This window comes from Muntiacus reevesi, chromosome 4 (genome assembly GCF_963930625.1).
Source record: "Muntiacus reevesi chromosome 4, mMunRee1.1, whole genome shotgun sequence".
In the NCBI taxonomy this organism is placed as follows: domain Eukaryota; kingdom Metazoa; phylum Chordata; class Mammalia; order Artiodactyla; family Cervidae; genus Muntiacus; species Muntiacus reevesi.
This window is the reverse complement of record NC_089252.1, coordinates 107478410-107498103: the sequence shown is the minus strand read 5'-3', so window position 1 is coordinate 107498103 and position 19694 is coordinate 107478410. Positions and strand designations below refer to the sequence as shown.

The window sequence follows — 19694 nt, the reverse complement described above, 5'->3', positions numbered from 1 at the left end:
CATTTACTACAACATTACTGCAGAATCAAAAGCCACTCTACAGGGATAACTTGTATTGAAAGTACTCCAGATGTACAGAAGGATTTATAAATCTAGCTAAGCTAAAATGAAGTTTTGTACATTCTTGAGCTCAGCATTCAAAACTTAGGATATAGTACAGGAAGAGAAAGCAGGAAAAGCAGACCCATGAAGATGGCTAAGGGAACTGAGACCTTTTAGGCTGGAAAGATCAGTGCTCTGTCTTCAGTAGGAGAAGAACAAGGGAAAGAATCCCAATTGCAGGTAACGGGATGTAGGTTAGAATATTGGAGGAGAGAGTGTGAAGTGAGAGCACCTGAACACGGAGCTGGTTCTCTGGGGCCGCCTGACTGAAACAGGATTAGGATGAGATGAGACACCCATCTGTCTAGAATGTCTCAGTAACCTTGGGAGTCTTTTTTAGATCCTGATTCTCCAATATTGTTTGGTTAAAGCAGCAAAAGAAATTGGCGATTCCTTGTTCTTTGGCATTGTGGGAACAGAGGTGTGCGTGTGTGCGTGTGTGTGTGTGTGTGTGCATGCATGCTGTCCTTGAATATGATGAGTGTAGTCCTTGTCTCTTGAAAAATGAACTTAATTATGAAGATATTTGAATGTAATTACAGTAAATCAAAATTTTCATTTAGCAGCATTTTAATTATCTGTATGGGCCCAGAGGCCTAAGCTGTAGCTCCAGCTTTATAAATCAGAGATGCATGGAACACATAGGATGTGCTCTTACTCTGCCACAATGGGAAGGCACAAGATTGCTAAAAATATCTACTTTTATACTTCCCTTTGCAGTACAGCCCTGGATTTTTTTTAAGATACAAAAAAAAAAAAAGAAAATGATTTGAGGAATTTTTTTCAAAGCACAGAAGAGTTTTGAGCAAGATCATCCCAACCAGGGTTTTCATGTTTTACTTTAAGCTTATATGAAATAATAATAATTTTGACGGAAACTACTTTCTGATTATCCAAGGCTTGAGTTCCTCCTGTATGCCAAAGGAGTTTTCCAGATTGGCATATGTGTTAACAGAGTTTCAGAGGAAATGCAAGAAAATGCAGCTACATCTGTGGTCCATGCCGACCTGTTCGCTTACTGTAACATTAGGAAAAGGGAATCGTGCAAATGGAGCACTTTTGCAGGATTACTCAAGGTTACCTCAGAGCCATATTATAGACAGTCATGTTTATCCATACAGTCTTGCTCTTGGTAAATCCTGTATTTTTCTGACCACATTAGATTTTAGAGGTTCCTTTGCAGGGAGAATTTTATCCAAGAAGGAAGTGTTTCATTGCATTTATGATTGTCTAATACAGTGAAGACTTTGATGACTTTCATGATTAACAGTGGCTGTGTGGTATGAGCACAAGAGAGCCTGTCTGTGTATTTATTCCACAACCCCATGGACTGTAGTCTGCTAGGCTCCTCTGTCCGTGGGATTCTCCACGCAAGAATACTGGAGAGGCTTGCCATTTCCTCCTCCAGGGGATCTTCCCACCCAGGGATGGAACCCGCATCTCTTACGTCTCCTGCATTGGCAAATGGGTTCTTTACCACTAGCGCCACCTGGGAAGCCCAGATACCCAGTGCCTCACACACAGTGCCTGGCAAATACTAATCATTTGTAACATAAATAAATTAATAATGCTTATTTTCTATTATATTTTGAGTGACCAACTCAGAGAGTGAACTTGTATTGTTTTCCCTGCGTTAGTTGGCATTACATTTTTTCCATTTATTTATGCTCTTTCACATTTCAAAATAGAATTTTAGGTAGTGATTTCTTGTAATTAAGAATGGACTTAATTATTAGCATAGTAACATCATTTATTAAAATATTACCTCCTTTTATGCAGCATAAGAAATAATGAATTGGCTGTGTTTTATATTTGTAAATCCCATTGTCTCTTCAGAAAAAGGGCAGTCCAGGCATAGGAAAGTGAATTGACTTTTCCATGTTTCAAATGGAACCTTAGTAGCTGAGCCAAGATGCTGATCCCTGAATCACTGTTGTTTCTACCCACCAGGTGGTTGGGAACCAGCTATTTAGTTATGTAGGATCAGAGGGTATGATCCAGTGAGTATATCTGAATTCAAACCCTGCTCACCAGATGAATGGTGGATGAGTCACCTCTCTTCCTATCTTGGTTTTACAGATCTTGTGACATGGATAGCCACACTTGGTACTTAGTATCAAGAGAGTGTATGTTTAGTATCAGAGAGTATATGTTTAATAACTTTATGATAACCTGTTTAACCTTGCTCTTATGTTTAATATGGTAGCTGTTAATGTTGAATTTTGACAATGAAATTACATGGAACTCAGCAAATAATTATACCTAAAATATTTTCTGATAGTGATTATTATAATTTTATTTTTATTGACCTCAAATAAATACCACAGAGAGTTCTGAGTACCATGTACAAAATGGTCAGAAAGAACCCCTACCCAGCCACTCAGAAAATACCATAAATTATATTTTAGGCTTCTTTCTTTTCTTCACCTGAACAGAATCAAGGGAGAGGTCCCGTGCTCTTGGGTACAACCCGTCTGGTTAGTGTTTGATCATCTTTGATAACTGGCTTGAATTCTCTAAGTATATTGAGATTTATAATTAGACCAGTTATTTGGTGGTTTGGATTAATAAAATTCAGGCTGTGTAGAAGGTCAGTTTACTTTGAAATGTGATCTTTTAGTAATAGGTATGTTTCAATTCCCATAAAATGGTAATTTATTTTTTAATTTCATTATTTGTTATTTAGTAGCCATCTTAATGTTTGTCATTTAGTAGCCATCTTAATATTTGTCAAAATATGTAGTACTGTTTTGAAGATATCACTTTTAATTAAAGGAGTTATTAAGATGGAGTCTGAAACATCATTTTTCAACATCAAAAGATAACTTTCATGCAAAAATATATCTTTGTGATTCCAGAGATACCAATTTATGTTGAATTATTTTGTAACCCATTTCATTGTAAGTGTATTTCATTATTCCATCAAGAATTTGGAAGATTATGACCATCTAAAATCTAAAAGTTTCAGTTTCACCGTTACATGTTACTTTCTAAGGCCTCCTTTTCTTTCGTATGTCCAGGACCACTCTACAGGGCAGAGCTGGGATTATTCTGAGGCAAGCAAAGCACAGGATCCTGAGAAGGAGACCTTCTTAAATTTTGTCAAGCAAAATTGCTTGCCTCAGCATAGACCTAACTCTGCCACAGGGTATAAACATACAGCAAACATGGCAGTTCTGGATTCAGAGCTCATTCACAGTCATGACTGCTGCTTGATCATTTGTTTTACTGCTTTCCTGAAAAAAGACAAGCATCTGGGACTAATCAAAGGATGAAAGATGAGAAGGAAGTTTAACTAAGGGAACTTTTCGTGGAAGCAAAAGGGAAATCATGGGAAACTGTCCCATTAAGATAGAGGTTACTCCTTCAGTCATCATTAATAACAATGGCTGGGAGTGAGCAGTGAGTTAATAACCTGGTGAAAGTCATAAACAATGTATATTAAATGAAGTTTTAGTACTTCAAGTATAATGTGTTAAAGTGTGAAAATACTCTATTTCAAAATGTGTTCTCAACATAAATAATGCATAAAATTATTTTTATTAATGTAACTCCAGTTTTAAAAGTGTCTGATTAAAAGAAGCCCTTAAAATTTTCCAGATAAAATTTCTTTCACTTTATATACTTCAGCATAAATTGTATATATCTAAACTTAGAAACGGGAGATCTAATTATTGAGGTTTCACTAAAACCAAAGCAATCTCTTTTCAAGGGAACATATCTAGTGTGTGGACAACAGAATGAATGTACAATTAATAGAGAGTAAACTTTCAGAATTTGCTGTTAATGAGCCTTTTGGTATTTTCCCTTTTTTTTCTACACTGGGAATTTCTTTTGTTACAAACTATTCTTACATGATTTTAGAATAACTATGGATAAGCCAATGTCATGAAGATTTCTAATGTGAGAACTTTCAGAGATAGGTGGTCTAAATAAGAGCTTAAAAAATTCTGTCAATATAATAAACTTCTAAAGACATTTAAGATGTCCAGATTTTCACTATAGGAATCTTATAAACACTTAGCTTCTTTGTGCGTAAACCCCTTCCCTCACCTATAACATAGGCTAAAAGCAGCAAAAGCAGTCATGAGGTTCAAAGTTTAATTTTAATTATTTTATGTGTATTCATTGCCTAACTTTACTTACTTTTTCTCTTTTCTTAGGATCTGAGCAGCAAGGATATGAAGAGAGATTTATATATAGTTGCCCATGTGATACGAATAGGTACGGTCTGCTTTATCTAGTCACCTGACTTGAGACCAGCCCAACTTGGGATAAGTATCTACTGTTTGACCTCTGTCTTCTCCTGAGCGCTTACCTTTTAATTCAGATCTCAGGATTAACTCCAGCTTGTATTGTAGCTGCACCTTAAGTTTAGCTGCTAGTAATGGCTGAACTTGATAGAAATGAAACCATTTTCAGCTCCCTGTTTCTTCTTGGACCCATACTTTTTATTTGAAGTGGTCTTTTTTTTTAAACATTTGCTCCATCTAATGTTCTACTTCTGATCAGCCCTCTACCTCAGGGATCTTATAATGGGTTGCCAGTTTAACAGCTAGTGAATAGCCTGTGCTGCGTTTTGTATCCAAAAGTATGTGCCTATGCTATCTTTTCACAAAATTAGAGTTACCATCATTACTACATGAGACGGATGGTATCTCCCTTCTACCCGATCCAAGATTTTTGCTACCTGTGGTTTGTTTGCCCAGTCTTATTTCAAGTTTATGACATAATTTGGGGCCAGTGCCTGACCAACTCTTCCTTCATAGGTTTGAGTTCTGGCATGTCTTGTCCAGCCAACAAAAGTACAGTTCTTTTGCTGTACTTCTGCTTTTTGTTTTGCTGTATTTTGCCTTTTGTTTTGCTGTGTATGATAAAGCATCTGTTGAGGTTCTAGTTGTGCATTTGCAAGTCCTCTTGCCACTGTAAGCACAGCCTTGGTAGGCAGGACAAGCAAGCTCCCATCTGCTTTCTGAGACAGCTCTTGCTCCTGCAGTGGTTTAGGAGCAGCTTTAGATGGAAGAACAGTATATTGTCCTCCTTATCTGTGTACACATAGCTTTTACCTGGCAGTTACAATACTAAATTGTGTATCCTTAATATACCCAAGAAGTTTAAATCTGTTAGCACTTTGGTTTTTCTAAGAAATTCATGAGATCACTGTTTCATTCTCATAAGATTACTAGATGGACTGTTAGTGTTGAGACAGGTAGTAAGGAATGTGGTGCAGGGGAGAAGCACTGGTCAGGGGCCTGTTTGTCATTCCTCTACATGAATATCGTTGCATCCTTGGATGGCTCCCTTCATCTTTAGTCTTCCAATTTAGAGGATCTCTAAGGTGCCTATAGCTCTGGCATCCTTGGATGACAGTTCAGTGATGCCTTGGAGGAGCTCGGAGTTCCCAGTCTTGACTGGTGTTTTCTCTTGTGCCCTAGGCCGGATGCTCCTGAATGACTCCAAGAAGGGCCCTGCTCACCTGCACTACCGGCGACCATATGGCTGTGCGGTCCTCAGCGTCCTGGATGTCCTGCAGTCACTCACAGAGTTAAAGGAAGAAAAGGATTTTGTTCTTAAGGTTTACACGTGAGTAATGAGCATCAGAAATATTGATGATCTGCAGCATAAGACATCCCAGCGTTGCCCCTGAGAGCAGAAGCTCTCAAGCTTTGCTGGACACAAGCTCATCAGGATATGTAGGACAGGGAGTTTTTGGAAAATGCAAAGATTTCCATCTTTGCATTTGGGATGGGCGCAGGCAACTGCATTTTTAATAAGCTCCCTGGGTGCTTCTGAAGCAGCTGAACTTGGAACTTTCTATCTGAAGTAAAAGTCTGATACACTTTTCCTCTTCTCCCCGGGACTAGCCAGCCTTAGTATGTGTTTACAGGAAGCTAATAATCTAATTTCTGCTGTGTTTCGGCTGTTAAAGACTCCTCTGTGTCTAATGCTTGCCCACCAGCTGTTGTAACTGAACTGGCTGCTGATGTAAATTGCTTCAGAGAATGATCACGAGTCAGGTTGCACTGTCCTAGAAGAAAAACCAGTTTCTCTGAGGAGCTGAGGCTTTACTCTTCATTTTTGCCGCTACTGATCTGTAAGTCACCAGCCAGGCATGGCATTATTTTCAGTGTTTAGCAGCCAAGGGCTCTGCCTTACAGAAGCAGTACATCTCCTCCTGACTCTTATTAAGCACTATAAAATAAAAACAAAGAAGAGTAGTACAGAATCCAAGCATCTCTGTCTTTGCTTATAGAGACTTAGGCATGAATCACGGGCTTCCCTGGTGGCGCTAGCGGCAAAAAAACCCGCCTGCCAATGCAGGAGATGTAAGAGATATGGGTTTGATCTCTGGGTCTACACGATTCCCTGGAGGAGGGCTTGGCAACCCACCCTGGTATTCTTGCCTGGAGAATCCAATGGACAGAGGAGCCTGGTGGGCTACAGTCCATGGGTTCGCGAAAAGCCGGACATGACTGAAACGACTTAGCACACATGCAGGCATGAATCAGAGTACTGAAAACATGATCAGTGGTGGGTTTAGTGAGTTTCTTTTCCTCCCAAAATATTAATATTTTTATTAAGTAAATGAAAACATAACCAAAGTAGGGAAAAGCATTTTTTTAAAATTAATTTTTATTGGAGTATAGTTGCTTTACAATGTTGTGTTAGTTTCTGCTGTGAAGCAGCAAAGTTCCATTCATTTTTAGATTTCCTTCCCATTTAGGTCACCACAAAGCATTGAGTAGAATTCCCTGCGCTATACAGTAGGTTTCCATTAGTTACCTATTTTTTACACTGTAGTGTATATATGTCTATCCCAGTCTCCCAATTCATCCCACTCCCCTTCTCCTCTCGATATTCATAAATTTGTTCTCTACATTTGTATCTCTAGATCTGCTTTGCAAATAAGTTCATCTATACCATTCTTCTAGATCCCACACATAATAGATATTATACGATATTTGTTTTTCTTTCCTTGACTTACTTTACTCTGTATGACAGTCTCTAGGTCTGTCTGCATGCATGCTCAGTCACTTCAGTTGTGTCCAATTCTTTGCAATCCTATGGACCATAGCCCACCAGGCTCCTCTGTCCCTGGAATTCTCCAGGCAAGAATACTGGAGTGGGTTGCCATCCCCTGCTCCAGGGGATCTTCCTCACCCAGGGATCAAATTTGCATCTCCTGCATTGCAGGTGGATTCTTTACCCACTGAGCCACCTGGGAAGCCCCCTAGGTCTATCTACATCTCTGTAAATGGCACTATTTCATCCCTTTTATGTCTGAGTAATATTCCATTTTATATATGTGTACCACATCTTCTTTATCCATTCCTCTGTTGATAGAAATTTAGATTGCTTCCATGTCACTATTGTAAACAGTGCTGCAGTGAACATCATAGTCCATGTATCTTTTTGAATTATGGTTTTCTCTGGGTATTTGCCCAGGAGTGGGATTGCTGGGTCATAGGCAAATCTATTTTTAATTTTTCAAGGAAGCTCCATACTTTTCTCCATGGTGGTTGTGCCAATTTACATTCCCACCAACAATGTAAGAGGGTTCCCTTTTCTCCATACTCTCTCCAGCATTTATTGTTTGTAGATTTTTTGATGATTGCCATTCTGACCAGTGAGAGGTGATACCTCATTGTAGTTTTGATTTGCATTTCTCTGATAATTAGTGATGTTAAGCATATTTTCACATGTTTGTTGGCTATATGTACCTATTCTTCAGAGAAATGTCTGGATTTTTCCATCCATTTTTTTCATTGGGATGTTTGTTTTTTTAATATTGAGCTGCATGAGCTGTTTGTATATTTTGGAGATTAATCTCTCATTGGTTGCTTCATTTGCAAATATTTTCTGCCATTCTGAGGGATAACTTTTCATTTTATTTATGGTTTCCTTTGTTGCGCATGAGCTTTTAAGTTTAATTAGGTCCCATTTGTTTATTTTTGTTTTTATTTTCATTACTGTAGGAGGTCTGTCAAAAAAGATCTTGCTGCGATTTTATGTCAAAGTGAGTTTTTAAAGCAGGTGTATTTTTGTGAAAATTTTTTTTAAAAAGCTCCTCTTTTGGTTTTAACCCAGTATTTTTCTTCAAATTAAATCTAATATTGTCAATCAACAGGTTAATATATCTTCACCATATTTGTGGGAATTTTTCCGTACTATCTATTGTATCTGAATCAGGCATGAAGTGAACTTAATTCACAATTCCCCTTAATTTGGGCCTCTGTATAATTAACTATAGCCTATTAATTTGAAAATAAAAGCCCAGATACCCTTATTACCTGTTTGCCTTAAGTTGTGTTTTGTTCAGTGTTCTGTACTTGATGGGATGAGGCTCTTCCTCTGAAATAACTTAGAAAGGAAATTTTGGTGGTTTTCTCTTTCGTTCATGCATCAGTCACAGCCTTTCTTCATTTACAAGATCTCTTCATTGATGGGTAGTGGGACCTGGTTTTTGGTAAAACTTTCTTCCTTTGACAAGGACTAAATGTTAATCCAAAATCATCATCATTATCATCTTACTCCACCCTGTCCAAGGGCAGGGAGTTTATAGATAGCACTCCTGAGTTGCATCTCTTTGCATGTATCAGCTGTTCCGTGCAAATTTTCATTGTTGAAAGGGGCTTGCACAGCACTTCTGTTGAAATCATTCTGTCAAGCTTAATTGGTCTAATTCCTTCAAAAACAAGAGCTTTCAGTACCAACATGTCACTTTTCAAGAAGTGGGATTCTTGTGTAACTTATTCTTAGCTCCTTGCTCTGAGCTGTGCCTATTATATCAGTTCTAAAAAGCCAAAGAAAGATGTTTTTTTTTTTTAACAGGGAAGATAGTTTTTTAATAAATTTTTGAAGGAGTAATAGAGTTAAAATGTAGGATAGTTTTTCCACTTGACAGTGTTAACAGACTTTCAAAGACATGTCCATGTTTGTGAAATAATCGATTTTGTGCACGGTATGGAATTCCTCTAGGATTAGTGTTTTAAATCCACATGAACACAGTGAATTCAGCCCCAGGAGAAGTAATATTTTCCAGTAAGTTTTAGAGGACATATTTGGTAGACTGAATTGGAAGCTTTAAGGTTTTACTGATACTGATTGTGCTTTAGCTTTTGCTAGGACTGAAGTTTGCAAGGATTAAAAAAAAAAAAACCTCTTGTATAGTTTTAATCAGTGAATTGGCAAAATACATCATTAGTTGTTGACATTCTCATCATTTCCTATATTATTCAGAGTCAACCTCAAGCCATGTACTTCTTTTGCCATGATCACTGCTCTGGCTTTATAGATGTTTAATATCATGTGTGTTAGGAAGGCAACACATCCTTTAAAAAAAATCAGAACAAGAAGCTGAGGTGTAAAAACTAGGTCACTTTTCAATGAACCAGAAACCTTAAAAATCACAAATGAACAATCACTGTGTGAAGTTTATTCTGATATAGACATCATGTTTCCTCCTATCCAGAAGGGCAGGAGTTGCAGGGTTACAAGGGTTGCAAGTTACAAGGGTTGCTGAATCTGGAGCCTGGGACCGGAAAGGAGAGAATGCCAAGGAGCATTGAGATGGGGTGGGAGTTGTCTGTAGCTAGTACATTTGATCTACCTAGGACACCTCTGAATTTGTGATGACCACTCTCCAACTTCACAATGGAAGAAGTTCAGACATTTTTAGGCCAACTTTAATGAAATAAATAACTACTTCGATAAAATATTAAATTTATCACTTTAGTTATATTTTAAATCATATAAAATGTATATTACATATTATGTGCTCAATCACAGATGTAAAATTGAGGAGTATTACTATTACTTATTCCCTGGGGCCTGCCAGGTGGCGCTAGTGTTAAAGAACCCATCTACCAATGCAGGAGACCTAAGAGAAGTGAGTTTGATCCCTGAGTCAGGAAGATCCCCTGAAGGCATGGCAACCCACTCCAATATTCTTGCCTGGAGAATCCGATGGACAGAGGAGCCTGGCAGGCTATTGTCCATAGGGTTGCAAAGAATTAGACTGAAGTGACTTAGCACAGCATGCACACTTACTCCCCACTGACATTTTATGAGTTTTTTTTTTAACTTTCTCTTTTATATTGAAGTATAGCTGATTAACAATGTTGTGATAGTTTGAGGTGGACAACAGAGCAGCTCAGCTATATATGCACATGTATCCCTTCTTCCCCAAACTCCCCTCATGTCCTGGCTGCCACGTAACATTGAGCAGAGTTCCCTGTGCTATACAATAGGTCCTTGTTGATTATATATTTAAATATAGCAATGTGTCCATGTCAATACCAAACTCCCTAACTGTCCTTTCCCCCCACCCTTCCCCCAGTAACTGTAAGTTCATTCTCTAAATCTGTGAGTCTGTTTGTATTTCATAAATAAGTTCATTTCTTTTTAGATTCTGCATATAAGCAATATCATAATGATATTTCTCTTTCTCTGACTTATTTCAATTAGTATAATAATCTCTGGGTAGATTTGTATTGCTGCAAATGACATTATTTTATTCTTTTTGATGGCTTAGTAATTGTGTGTGTGTGTACACACCATATATGTTCCACATCTTCTTTATCCATTCATCTATTGATGGACATATAGGTTGCTTCCATGTCTTGGCTGTTGTTAAGAGTGCTGCTGTGAATATTGGGCTGCATGTATCTTTTCAAGTTAGAGCTCTCCTAAGGCATATGTCCCGGTGTGGGATTGCAGGATCATGTGGAAGCTGTATTTTTTGTCTCTTAAGGAACCTCCATACTGTTTTCCATAATGACTGTACCAGTGTACACTCCCACCAACAGTGTAGGAGGATTCTCTCTTCTCTTCACCCTCTCCAGCATTTATTGTTTGTAGAGTTTTTAATGATGGCAGTTCTGTCTAGTGTGAGGTGATACCTCCCTGTAGTTTTGATTTGCATGTCTTTATTTTTTTTTTTTCATTTATTTTTATTAGTTGGAGGCTAATTACTTCACAACATTGCAGTGGGTTTTGTTATACATTGACATGAATCAGCCATGGAGTTACATGTATTCCCCATCCCGGTCCCCCCTCCCGATTTGCGTGTCTTTAATAATCAGTGACATTGAGCATCTTTTCACGTGCCTGTTGGCCATCCGTAAAATTCCTGCACATGTAGTGGTGAAGTGCTACGTCACTGCCTGTGCTGGTTATCTCCTCTGTGGGGAAGGTATGCCACAGAGACTCACAGACCTCTTTTAGATTACAGTCCCTTGTGTGTTTTATGATAGAGGACAAATCATCAACATCAGTAATCATGCTTTAAATATTAATTTGATTGGATACAACATAATGATGCTTCATTATAATCATAACTCATTTGGTTAATAAATGCTTACATTTATTTTTTTCCTTAGAGAATATCCCAGTGATTGGTTAAAATATGCTGATGACACTGCATCCACTGAGTTTCAGATGATTTGAGTAGCTCCCTTGGCGTTCTAGAAAGGAAAAGAGTTGAAAGGCCAGTCAAGAGGTGACTACAGTGGTCTGAAAGAGAGATGATAATGACTGAACCAGGGCCATGAAGAAGAGAGGTCATTTGTGAAAGACTTTAAGAAAGCTTCATGAGCTAGTGGGTTCTACTCAGAAGCAATCTCTCAGAGTAGACAGGTGGATAGGAAATGTCAAGCTGTCTTATGGCCATGCGGGTCAAAAGTTTAGCAAGGTGTCTGGGCTGGAGACACTGCGTTGGGTCTTGGCAGCTCTTGGTGGTGGTCAAAACCAAGAAAGCAGGTGAGATAACCCAGAAAGCTTATGTGGTAGGAAGGAAATGGGCTTCAAATGTAGAGCTCTGAAGGTCACTGATAGTTAAGGGGTATACAAAGGGAGAAGAATATGAGGGGCAAGCCATCAAGTGTCTAGCATCTGAATTGTGTGTATTGACTGGAAAGGTAGATGTCAGTGAAGTAATACACTTTGTCACTATTGATGTGGTTGGTAAAGCACCAGCTTTGTATACTGCCAAATAACCGGTGAGTGTTTTATTGAAGAAGCACTGAAATTATACCACCCATTGAGAGAGGAAGTTAATTTACAAGACTCTTTTTGTTCTTTTGGTTTTATTTATAGGAATTCTTTTGTATTTGTGTGTGTATTTTATACCTGTATATTTGAGATGTATAATGTGTTACTTTGATACATTTATATTTTGTAATATGTTTGCCAGTCAAGCAATATTTATCATGTTGCATTATTATAGTACAATATTATTATCTGTATTCATTATACTGTGCATTAGTCAGGACTTACTTTGAAGTGAGGTGGGGGAGTACACTATTTATGACAAACTGTAGTCGGATTTCTCTTAAAGAAAGGACTACTGATCTTGTAAACCTAGAAAGTGACAGGAGTCTGACTGTGAGACTAGTCTGAGTCCTCACCAGCAGGGGAGGCACTTCTCTGGTGTGGTGACTGGTTGGAAGAGATGCGATCATGTGCATGTCAGACAGGGAGGGCGAGGTGTGCTGCTGCCAGCACCTCTCACTTCTGACTTCCAACTGAGTTGTTAATCACAAGTGATCATTTTAAAGAACACTGTCTCTCTTCCTCTCCTTGGAAGGAATTCTGTGAGCAGAAGTTATCCTCACAGCTCTGGACTGTGAGAACCTTGTCTCTCACACTTTTTTGCAACATCTCTGAGCAAGTGAGGCTTGTTTATACTGACTGAGAAGTCAGAAGAGCTACTGATTAGAAAAAAATTAGTCTAGTGACCAACCTCCTTTATCTCTGAATGGTCTCTATACAAAGCCTTTTATTTAGAAACCAGTTGTGCTTCATTCACACTGCTGGATGGCGCGTGATAGAACTCTTGCTGGAGTTTCCACTTGGAAGTGTCTGTGCCGGACTACACACTTCTAAGTAACCATGGAAAGATCTTGTGGGTTCTCCTTTGTGCATGAGCTCTGTTTTCTGGAGTCAGTGGTTCTCCCTGTCCAGCAGGAGAAAGCAGGGGTTGAGGCTGTGAAGACTCCCAGTGTCTCATGGAATTTTCAAGAGATGGCCCTAATCTCATTTCAGTCATTTCATCAGCATGTCTGCTTTCAGATGAGGAATTCCTTCCTACTCTCTGTTCCTAAGCTGTACCAAATAGTTGTATGACTGCAGCTTTCTTGGAATTGTTCTTTAGAGAGGAAGACTCTAAAAATGTCAGAAATTAGCAGAAGTGCAGGTCTGTTGCTCCATTCTCTTTTTTCTTCCACTCCTGAAATTCCTAGGAAAGAACTTTATTCTTATGTATTTAGGCATCCAAACTTCTCTAAGCCCTCCTTCCCTTTGACTACAGAAGATTTCACAGCAAACCAAGCCCACTACTCTCCCAAACTTTTCTTCTTAGCTTGACCTAGCTAAAATACAACCACAGGCAAATATGCACATTGCCCTGAGGTTAGCAGGGCTTTTCTCTGAGGCCACTGTAGTGACAGTTGAATGACAGTATAAAGCCAATGCAAGACATGGAAGTTTCTAAACAGCAGTACTTGTTGAGAGGAACTGTTGTTTTCCTCTGTTGGGAACTTTCCTCTAGTGCCTAGTTGCAAGTATGTGTAAGGAACTAAAAAAGAAAAAAATTGTCACACGGGAAAGTACTACTTCAGACAAAAGGATATTTTGCCACTTAGAGATATTTGCAGAGGGTCGTTTTAGAGTTTCTGCTCTTTCCCCAAATGTGAATCTTCTGTGTGCCTTCCAAGAAAACAAGCCTTGTCTAACTTAGTAAAATGTAAGTTCATTTCTTTAGGAAAGTGTTGTTTCACATTGAACATCAGACCAGATGTTTAAAACTCTTGACTGTCATGATGCCTGTCCTTCTGTTACAGATGCAACAATGAGAGTGAGTGGTCCCAGATCCACGAGAATATCATCCGCAAGTCCAGCGCCAAGTACTCTGCCCCCAGTGCCAGTCATGGTAAGGTGCTTCTCTGGCTAGAAGACTTTGTGTTACATTTGCAGTTGCTCATCACACACACCTTAAGTTTATTTGTGCTGATCGGTTGCCAGATATAAAGTTATTTCCTACAGACTTTTATTCTCCTTTTCACAGGAAGTTTCTATTTCCTTGTGTGATGATTTGAAACCTTCCCTAATTATTAATACTTCCTTAAAAAATTTTTTACTGGAGTATAGTTGATTTACAGTGTTGTGTTAGTTTTAGGTGTACAGCAAAGTGAATCAGTTGTACATATACATATATGCACTCTTTTTCCATATAGGTCATTACAGAGTATTGGATAGAGTTCCTTATGCTATATAGAAGGTCCTTATTGGTTTTCTATTTTATATATAGTGATGTGTATGTCAATCCCAATCTTTCCTTTCTCTCCTAGGATCCATGTTTGTTTTCTACATCTGTGACTCTATTTCTGTTTTGTAAATAAGTTCATTTGTATCATTTTTTTAGTCTCTACGTATATGTAGTATTATATAATATTTGTCTTTCTCTGTCTGACTTATTTCACTTGGTATGGTAAGCTCTAGGTTTATTCATGTTGCTGTAAGTGGCATAGTTTTATTCTTCTTTTGACTGAGTAATATTCCATTATACATATGTACCAAACTTTTCTATCCATTCCTCTGTCAATGGACATTGAAATTGCTTACATGTCTTGGCAGTTGTAAACAGTGCTGTAGTGAACATTTGGGAGCATGGATCCTTTCAGATTATGTTTTTCTCCGGATATATGCCCAGGAGTGGGATTGCTAGACCATATGATAGTCCTATTTTTTAGTTTTTTAAGGAACCTCCATATTGTTCTCCACAATGACTATATCAATTTACATTCCCATCAACAGTACAGGAGGGTTTTATTTTTTCCACACCCTCTCCAGTGTTTGTAGACTTTTTGATGATGGCCATTCTGACTGGTGTGAGTGATAAATACCTTGTTGTAGTTTTGATTTGCATTTCTCTGATAATTAGTGATGTTGAACATCTTTTCATGTGCTTTTTGGCCATTACTTCTGACCAAAATGCGTTTTCTGCTCTTTCTGTGGTGAATTCCTTGTGCTTTGATAGGTAACTTGAGTTCCAGTTCGAATCCAGAGCAAACAAAATTGTTGCAGGGTTTGTCACATTGTGAAGTCTGTGTTTTCCTGAACAAAGACTACATACCCAGTTCCCCCCCCCCAACAAAAGACACATATTAATATCACTTTTTCTAGTCCTTTTCAGTGTTAGCATCACCGAGAAAGCCTGACACTAATGAGAATCAATGTCTGCCATTATCAGTCATTTGGAAACTGAAATAGAAAATCTTTATTTCAAAGCAGCTTTCATCTTAGCTCAACTTCTTTTTTTTCTGCCTCTATTTTAAAACTATGTTTAAAAGTCTACAAGCAATAAATGCTGGAGAGGGTGTGGAGAAAAGGGAACCCTCTTACACTGTTGGTGGGAATGCAAACTAGTACAGCCACTATGGAGAACAGTGTGGAGATTCCTTAAAAAACTGGAAATAGAACTGCCATTTGACCCAGCAATCCCATTCCTGGGCATACACACCAAGGAATCCAGATCTGAAAGAGACACGTGCACCCCAATGTTCACCGCAGCACTGTTTATAATAGCCAGGACATGGAAGCAACCTAGATGCCCATCAGCAGACGAATGGATAAGAAAGCTATGGTACATATACACAATGGAATATTACTTAGCCATTAAAAAGAATACATTTGAATCAGTTCTAATGAGATGGATGAAACTGGAGCCCATTATACAGAGTGAAGTAAGTCAGAAAGATAAACACCAATACAGTATACTAACGCATATATATGGAATTTAGAAAGATGGTAACGATAACCCTATATGCAAGACAGAAAGAGAGACACAGATGTATAGAACAGACTTTTGGACTCTATGGGAGAAGGCGAGGGTGGGATGATCTGAGAGAATAGCATTGAAACATGTATATTATCAGCTGTGAAACAGATCGCCAGTCCAGGTTGGATGCATGAGACAAGTGCTCAGGGCTGGTGCACTGGGATGACCCAGAGGGATGGGATGGGGAGGGAGGTGGGAAGGGGATTCAGGATGGGGAACACATGTAAATCCATGGCTGATTCATGTCAATGTATGGCAAAAACCACTACAATATTGTAAAGTAATTAGCCTCCAACTAATAAAGGGGGGGAAAAAGTATAAAAAAATAAAATCAAACTATGTTTAATATGTATCTAAATCTTGGTGTAATTGTACATGGTAGCATTAACTCTTAACTGAATATGAAATGTTTGATTAAATTAGAAGCACTGTTTAAAAATCTGTAAGACCTCCTGAATAGATGTTTTTCCAAAGAAGACATACAGATGGCCAACAGACACATGAAAAGATGCTCAATATCTTTAATCATCAGGGACCTGCAGATTAAAATCACAATGATATATCACCTCAAACCTGTCAAAATGGCTGTCATCAAAAAGGACACAAATAACAAATGTTAGCAAGGCTGTGGAGAAAATGGAACCCTCATATCCTGTTGGTGTGAATGTAAATTGGTGTAGCCACTGTGGAAAACAGTATGGAGGATTCTCAAAAAGCTGAGAACAGAACCACCACATGACCCCACAGTTTCACTGCTGTGTGTATATCTGAAAAAAATTTAAATGCTATTTTGAAAAGATGCTTGCACCCCAGTGTTCATAGAAGCATTATTTATAATTACCGAAGTATGAAAGCAACCTGTGTCCATCACCAGATGAATGGATAAAGAAGATGTAGTATATATGTACAATAGAATAGTACTCAACCTTAAAAAAGAATGAAATTTTGCCATTTGCAGCTACATAGATGGGGTTGAAGGGTGTTATGCTAAGTGACATAAGTTAGAGAAAGACAAAATACTTATGATGTCACTTATATGTGGAATCTAAAATGTAAAACAAACTAGCAAATATAACAAAAAAGAAACAGACTCAGATATAGAGAACAAGGTCTTGCTTTCCAGTGGGGAGAAGGACATGGAGAGAGGTAAGGGACTAAGAGGTACAAACCACTATGTATAAAATAAACACACTACAACTATATAACAACACAGAGAATATAGCCAATATTTTATAATAACTACAAAAAGAACATACCTTTGAAAGTTGAGAATCACTCTGTTGTACACCTGATACTTATATAATGTTATACATCTACTGTACCTCAGTTAACATATAAATAAAAACCTGTGAACTTTTAATACACTCTTGAAGATAACTATCAAATTTACATAGAACCATGTTTCTCCAGATAATTTTTACCTTGAAAGTATTTCATAACCTCTTTTATATAACCTTCTTTGTTTTAATGTTATAAACCTGTTGTAAATACAGAGTTGCCCTTGAAAGTGAAAGTCAGTCAGTGGTGTCTGACTCTTTGTGACCCCATGGACTATACAGTCCATGGAATTCTCTAGACCAGAATGCTGGAGTGAGTAGCCTTTCCCTTCTCCAGGGGATCTTCCCAACCCAGGGATCGAACCCAGGTCTCCCGTATTGTGGGTGGATTCTTTACGAGCTGAGCCACAAGGGAAACCCAAGAATACTGGAGTGGGTAGCCTATCCCTTCTCCAGAGGATCTTCCTGACCCAGGAATCAAACTGGGGTCTCCTGCATTGAAGGCAGATTCTTTATCAACTGAGCTATCAAGGAATCCCCCAAGTTGCTCTTAAATGACAGTGTAAAGCCACTGCAAGGCATGGCAGTTCTGAGTTGTTGAGAAGAACCTCTATCAAGATCAGCATATTTTCAGCTAGGAGGGTCCTCAGAGCAGTTCCAACCCAGAGGCTATGAAGTTTGAGATGCTCAGCTGGGAGTACGTGAATTCTCTAAAACTCCGTAGCGTGGGGTTCCTCAGGGCCTCTCTCACTGGTTTTAAGAACCTGTTTTTCCATATGTGCCTGAATGCCAAGGAGCTATGCACACACAGTGTGCTGGAAGGTGAAGGGAGTTCATATCCCTCACCTAAAGCTGGACTAAAGCAAGACTTACTTTTTAACAAGTTGCAATTTGGAAGACTGTTCATGCCAATATTTATAGTGTTCTTTGCTGCATTCATGTATTTTATTTATAAAGAGCTACCCTTGGCTACAAGTTCTGAAGCTATAGTGTGTTTAAAACTCGGAAGACATTTTAAAAGAGGGATAGTGGTAATAATACATTAAAAGAAAAAATTGAAAACAGTTTCCATCATCTCCTAACAAGGTTGGAATGCTGAATTTTGTCTTACTTCCCAGAATGACCAAAGGTCCATGCCATTGTCAGTGTCTTACGATTTTTGTCTGTTACTCACAGACACTGGCCACTTAAACAGTGTTAGAAAAGCACCCCTCCCTCTGTGCTGGGAGCACCATAGACTTCAGAAAGCCTCAGTTAGGATGGCCCTACTGAGGGCAGGTCTTCGTGCACTTGTGGGAAACCCAGGAGGAGAAATAGGCTGCTTTTCTTTGGAGTGTGTGTCTGACTGCTTCTTGGCCAGGCTTAACTTGAAGCTGTTTGGAAATCATATTTCAACTCCCTCATTGAGTAAATGAAGAAACTGGAGCTCGATCAGGTACTTTAGTGGCTAAACCAGGGAGCCCAGGTTTCGGGATGCTGGGGAACAGAGAAGAGGGCAACTTAATCTCCCTGACCTCAGTCTGAGTTTTAATAGAATAGTCCTCTGGGTTTTTGAGAAGATTTTGACTTAGGTTCTTTTAGCTTTCTAGACTATCTCTTCAGAATAATGTATACTTTCTGCCTCAAAACTTTTCTCAAGAAAAATGCTGAATTTTGCACATTTTTCTCTGGTAAAAAAAAGACTTTTTCTGTGTTTTCTAGGGTAGAAGAATGATTCTGAGTTTTAAAAAAAAATGCTTTTGTTTTTGCAGGTCTTATCATTTCTCTGCAGCTTCTTCGTGGAGACATGGAACAGATTAGGAGAGAAAATCCCATGATATTTAATAGGGGATTGGCAATTACAAGAAAATTGGGATTTCCTGATGTCATCATGCCAGGTAGGCAGAACCTCTTGGGGCTGGGGTGGGAGAAGGGTTAGGAGAACGGAGTTTGGTGCTCCCCTTATGAGCAGGTGGCAAACCACACTGTGGAGGAGCCCCACAGCCATTGACAGCCTCTGCAGCCAGAGTCAGGTTGCTGACTGCAGTCTGCAGCCAGTGTCTCCTTTGGCTCTTGTTGGCATTTGTTCTTTTCTAGAAGCCCCCACATACCTTCACCAGGGCAGCACAGCAGTCTGGCACTTGAACCTTTTTGTCTCCTGTGGAGACTGGATATTAGGAATCAACACAGAGCTCCTCACAGGGATGCCTTTTTTATACTCCTCTTTTCAGTTACATATCTTAGAAGAGATGCCCCTCATAAGAACATCCTCTTTAAGGAAAATAATGCCTGTAATGTCAGTGAGTCCCAGTTCATGTAGGAGTAGCAGATATATCTGTATCAGAAAAATGAATCATAACAATGAAAACACCATACCATATCAGGAAAACGGGTTGGCAAATGGTATAGGTTAGGCAATGTGAATAATACTACCTGGCCAGTTTCTCAGAAATTGTCTTAACCACTTTCACCTAATGCCCGATGGAGAGCTAGGGCAG

The 19694-nt window shown here is 38.8% G+C and overlaps 1 protein-coding gene across 2 annotated transcripts in view; it reads left to right on the top strand.

Moving 5' to 3' along the window:
• Positions 1-19694, top strand: part of DOCK3 (dedicator of cytokinesis 3) — a 266665-nt gene that overhangs the window by 154126 nt on the left and 92845 nt on the right. For both annotated transcript variants that reach the window (XM_065933597.1, XM_065933599.1), the window contains 4 exons: positions 4266-4326; positions 5538-5685; positions 13944-14032; positions 18969-19094. In XM_065933597.1, the coding sequence (XP_065789669.1) occupies positions 4266-4326; positions 5538-5685; positions 13944-14032; positions 18969-19094 (424 nt within the window). The remainder of the gene's footprint in view (positions 1-4265; positions 4327-5537; positions 5686-13943; positions 14033-18968; positions 19095-19694) is intronic.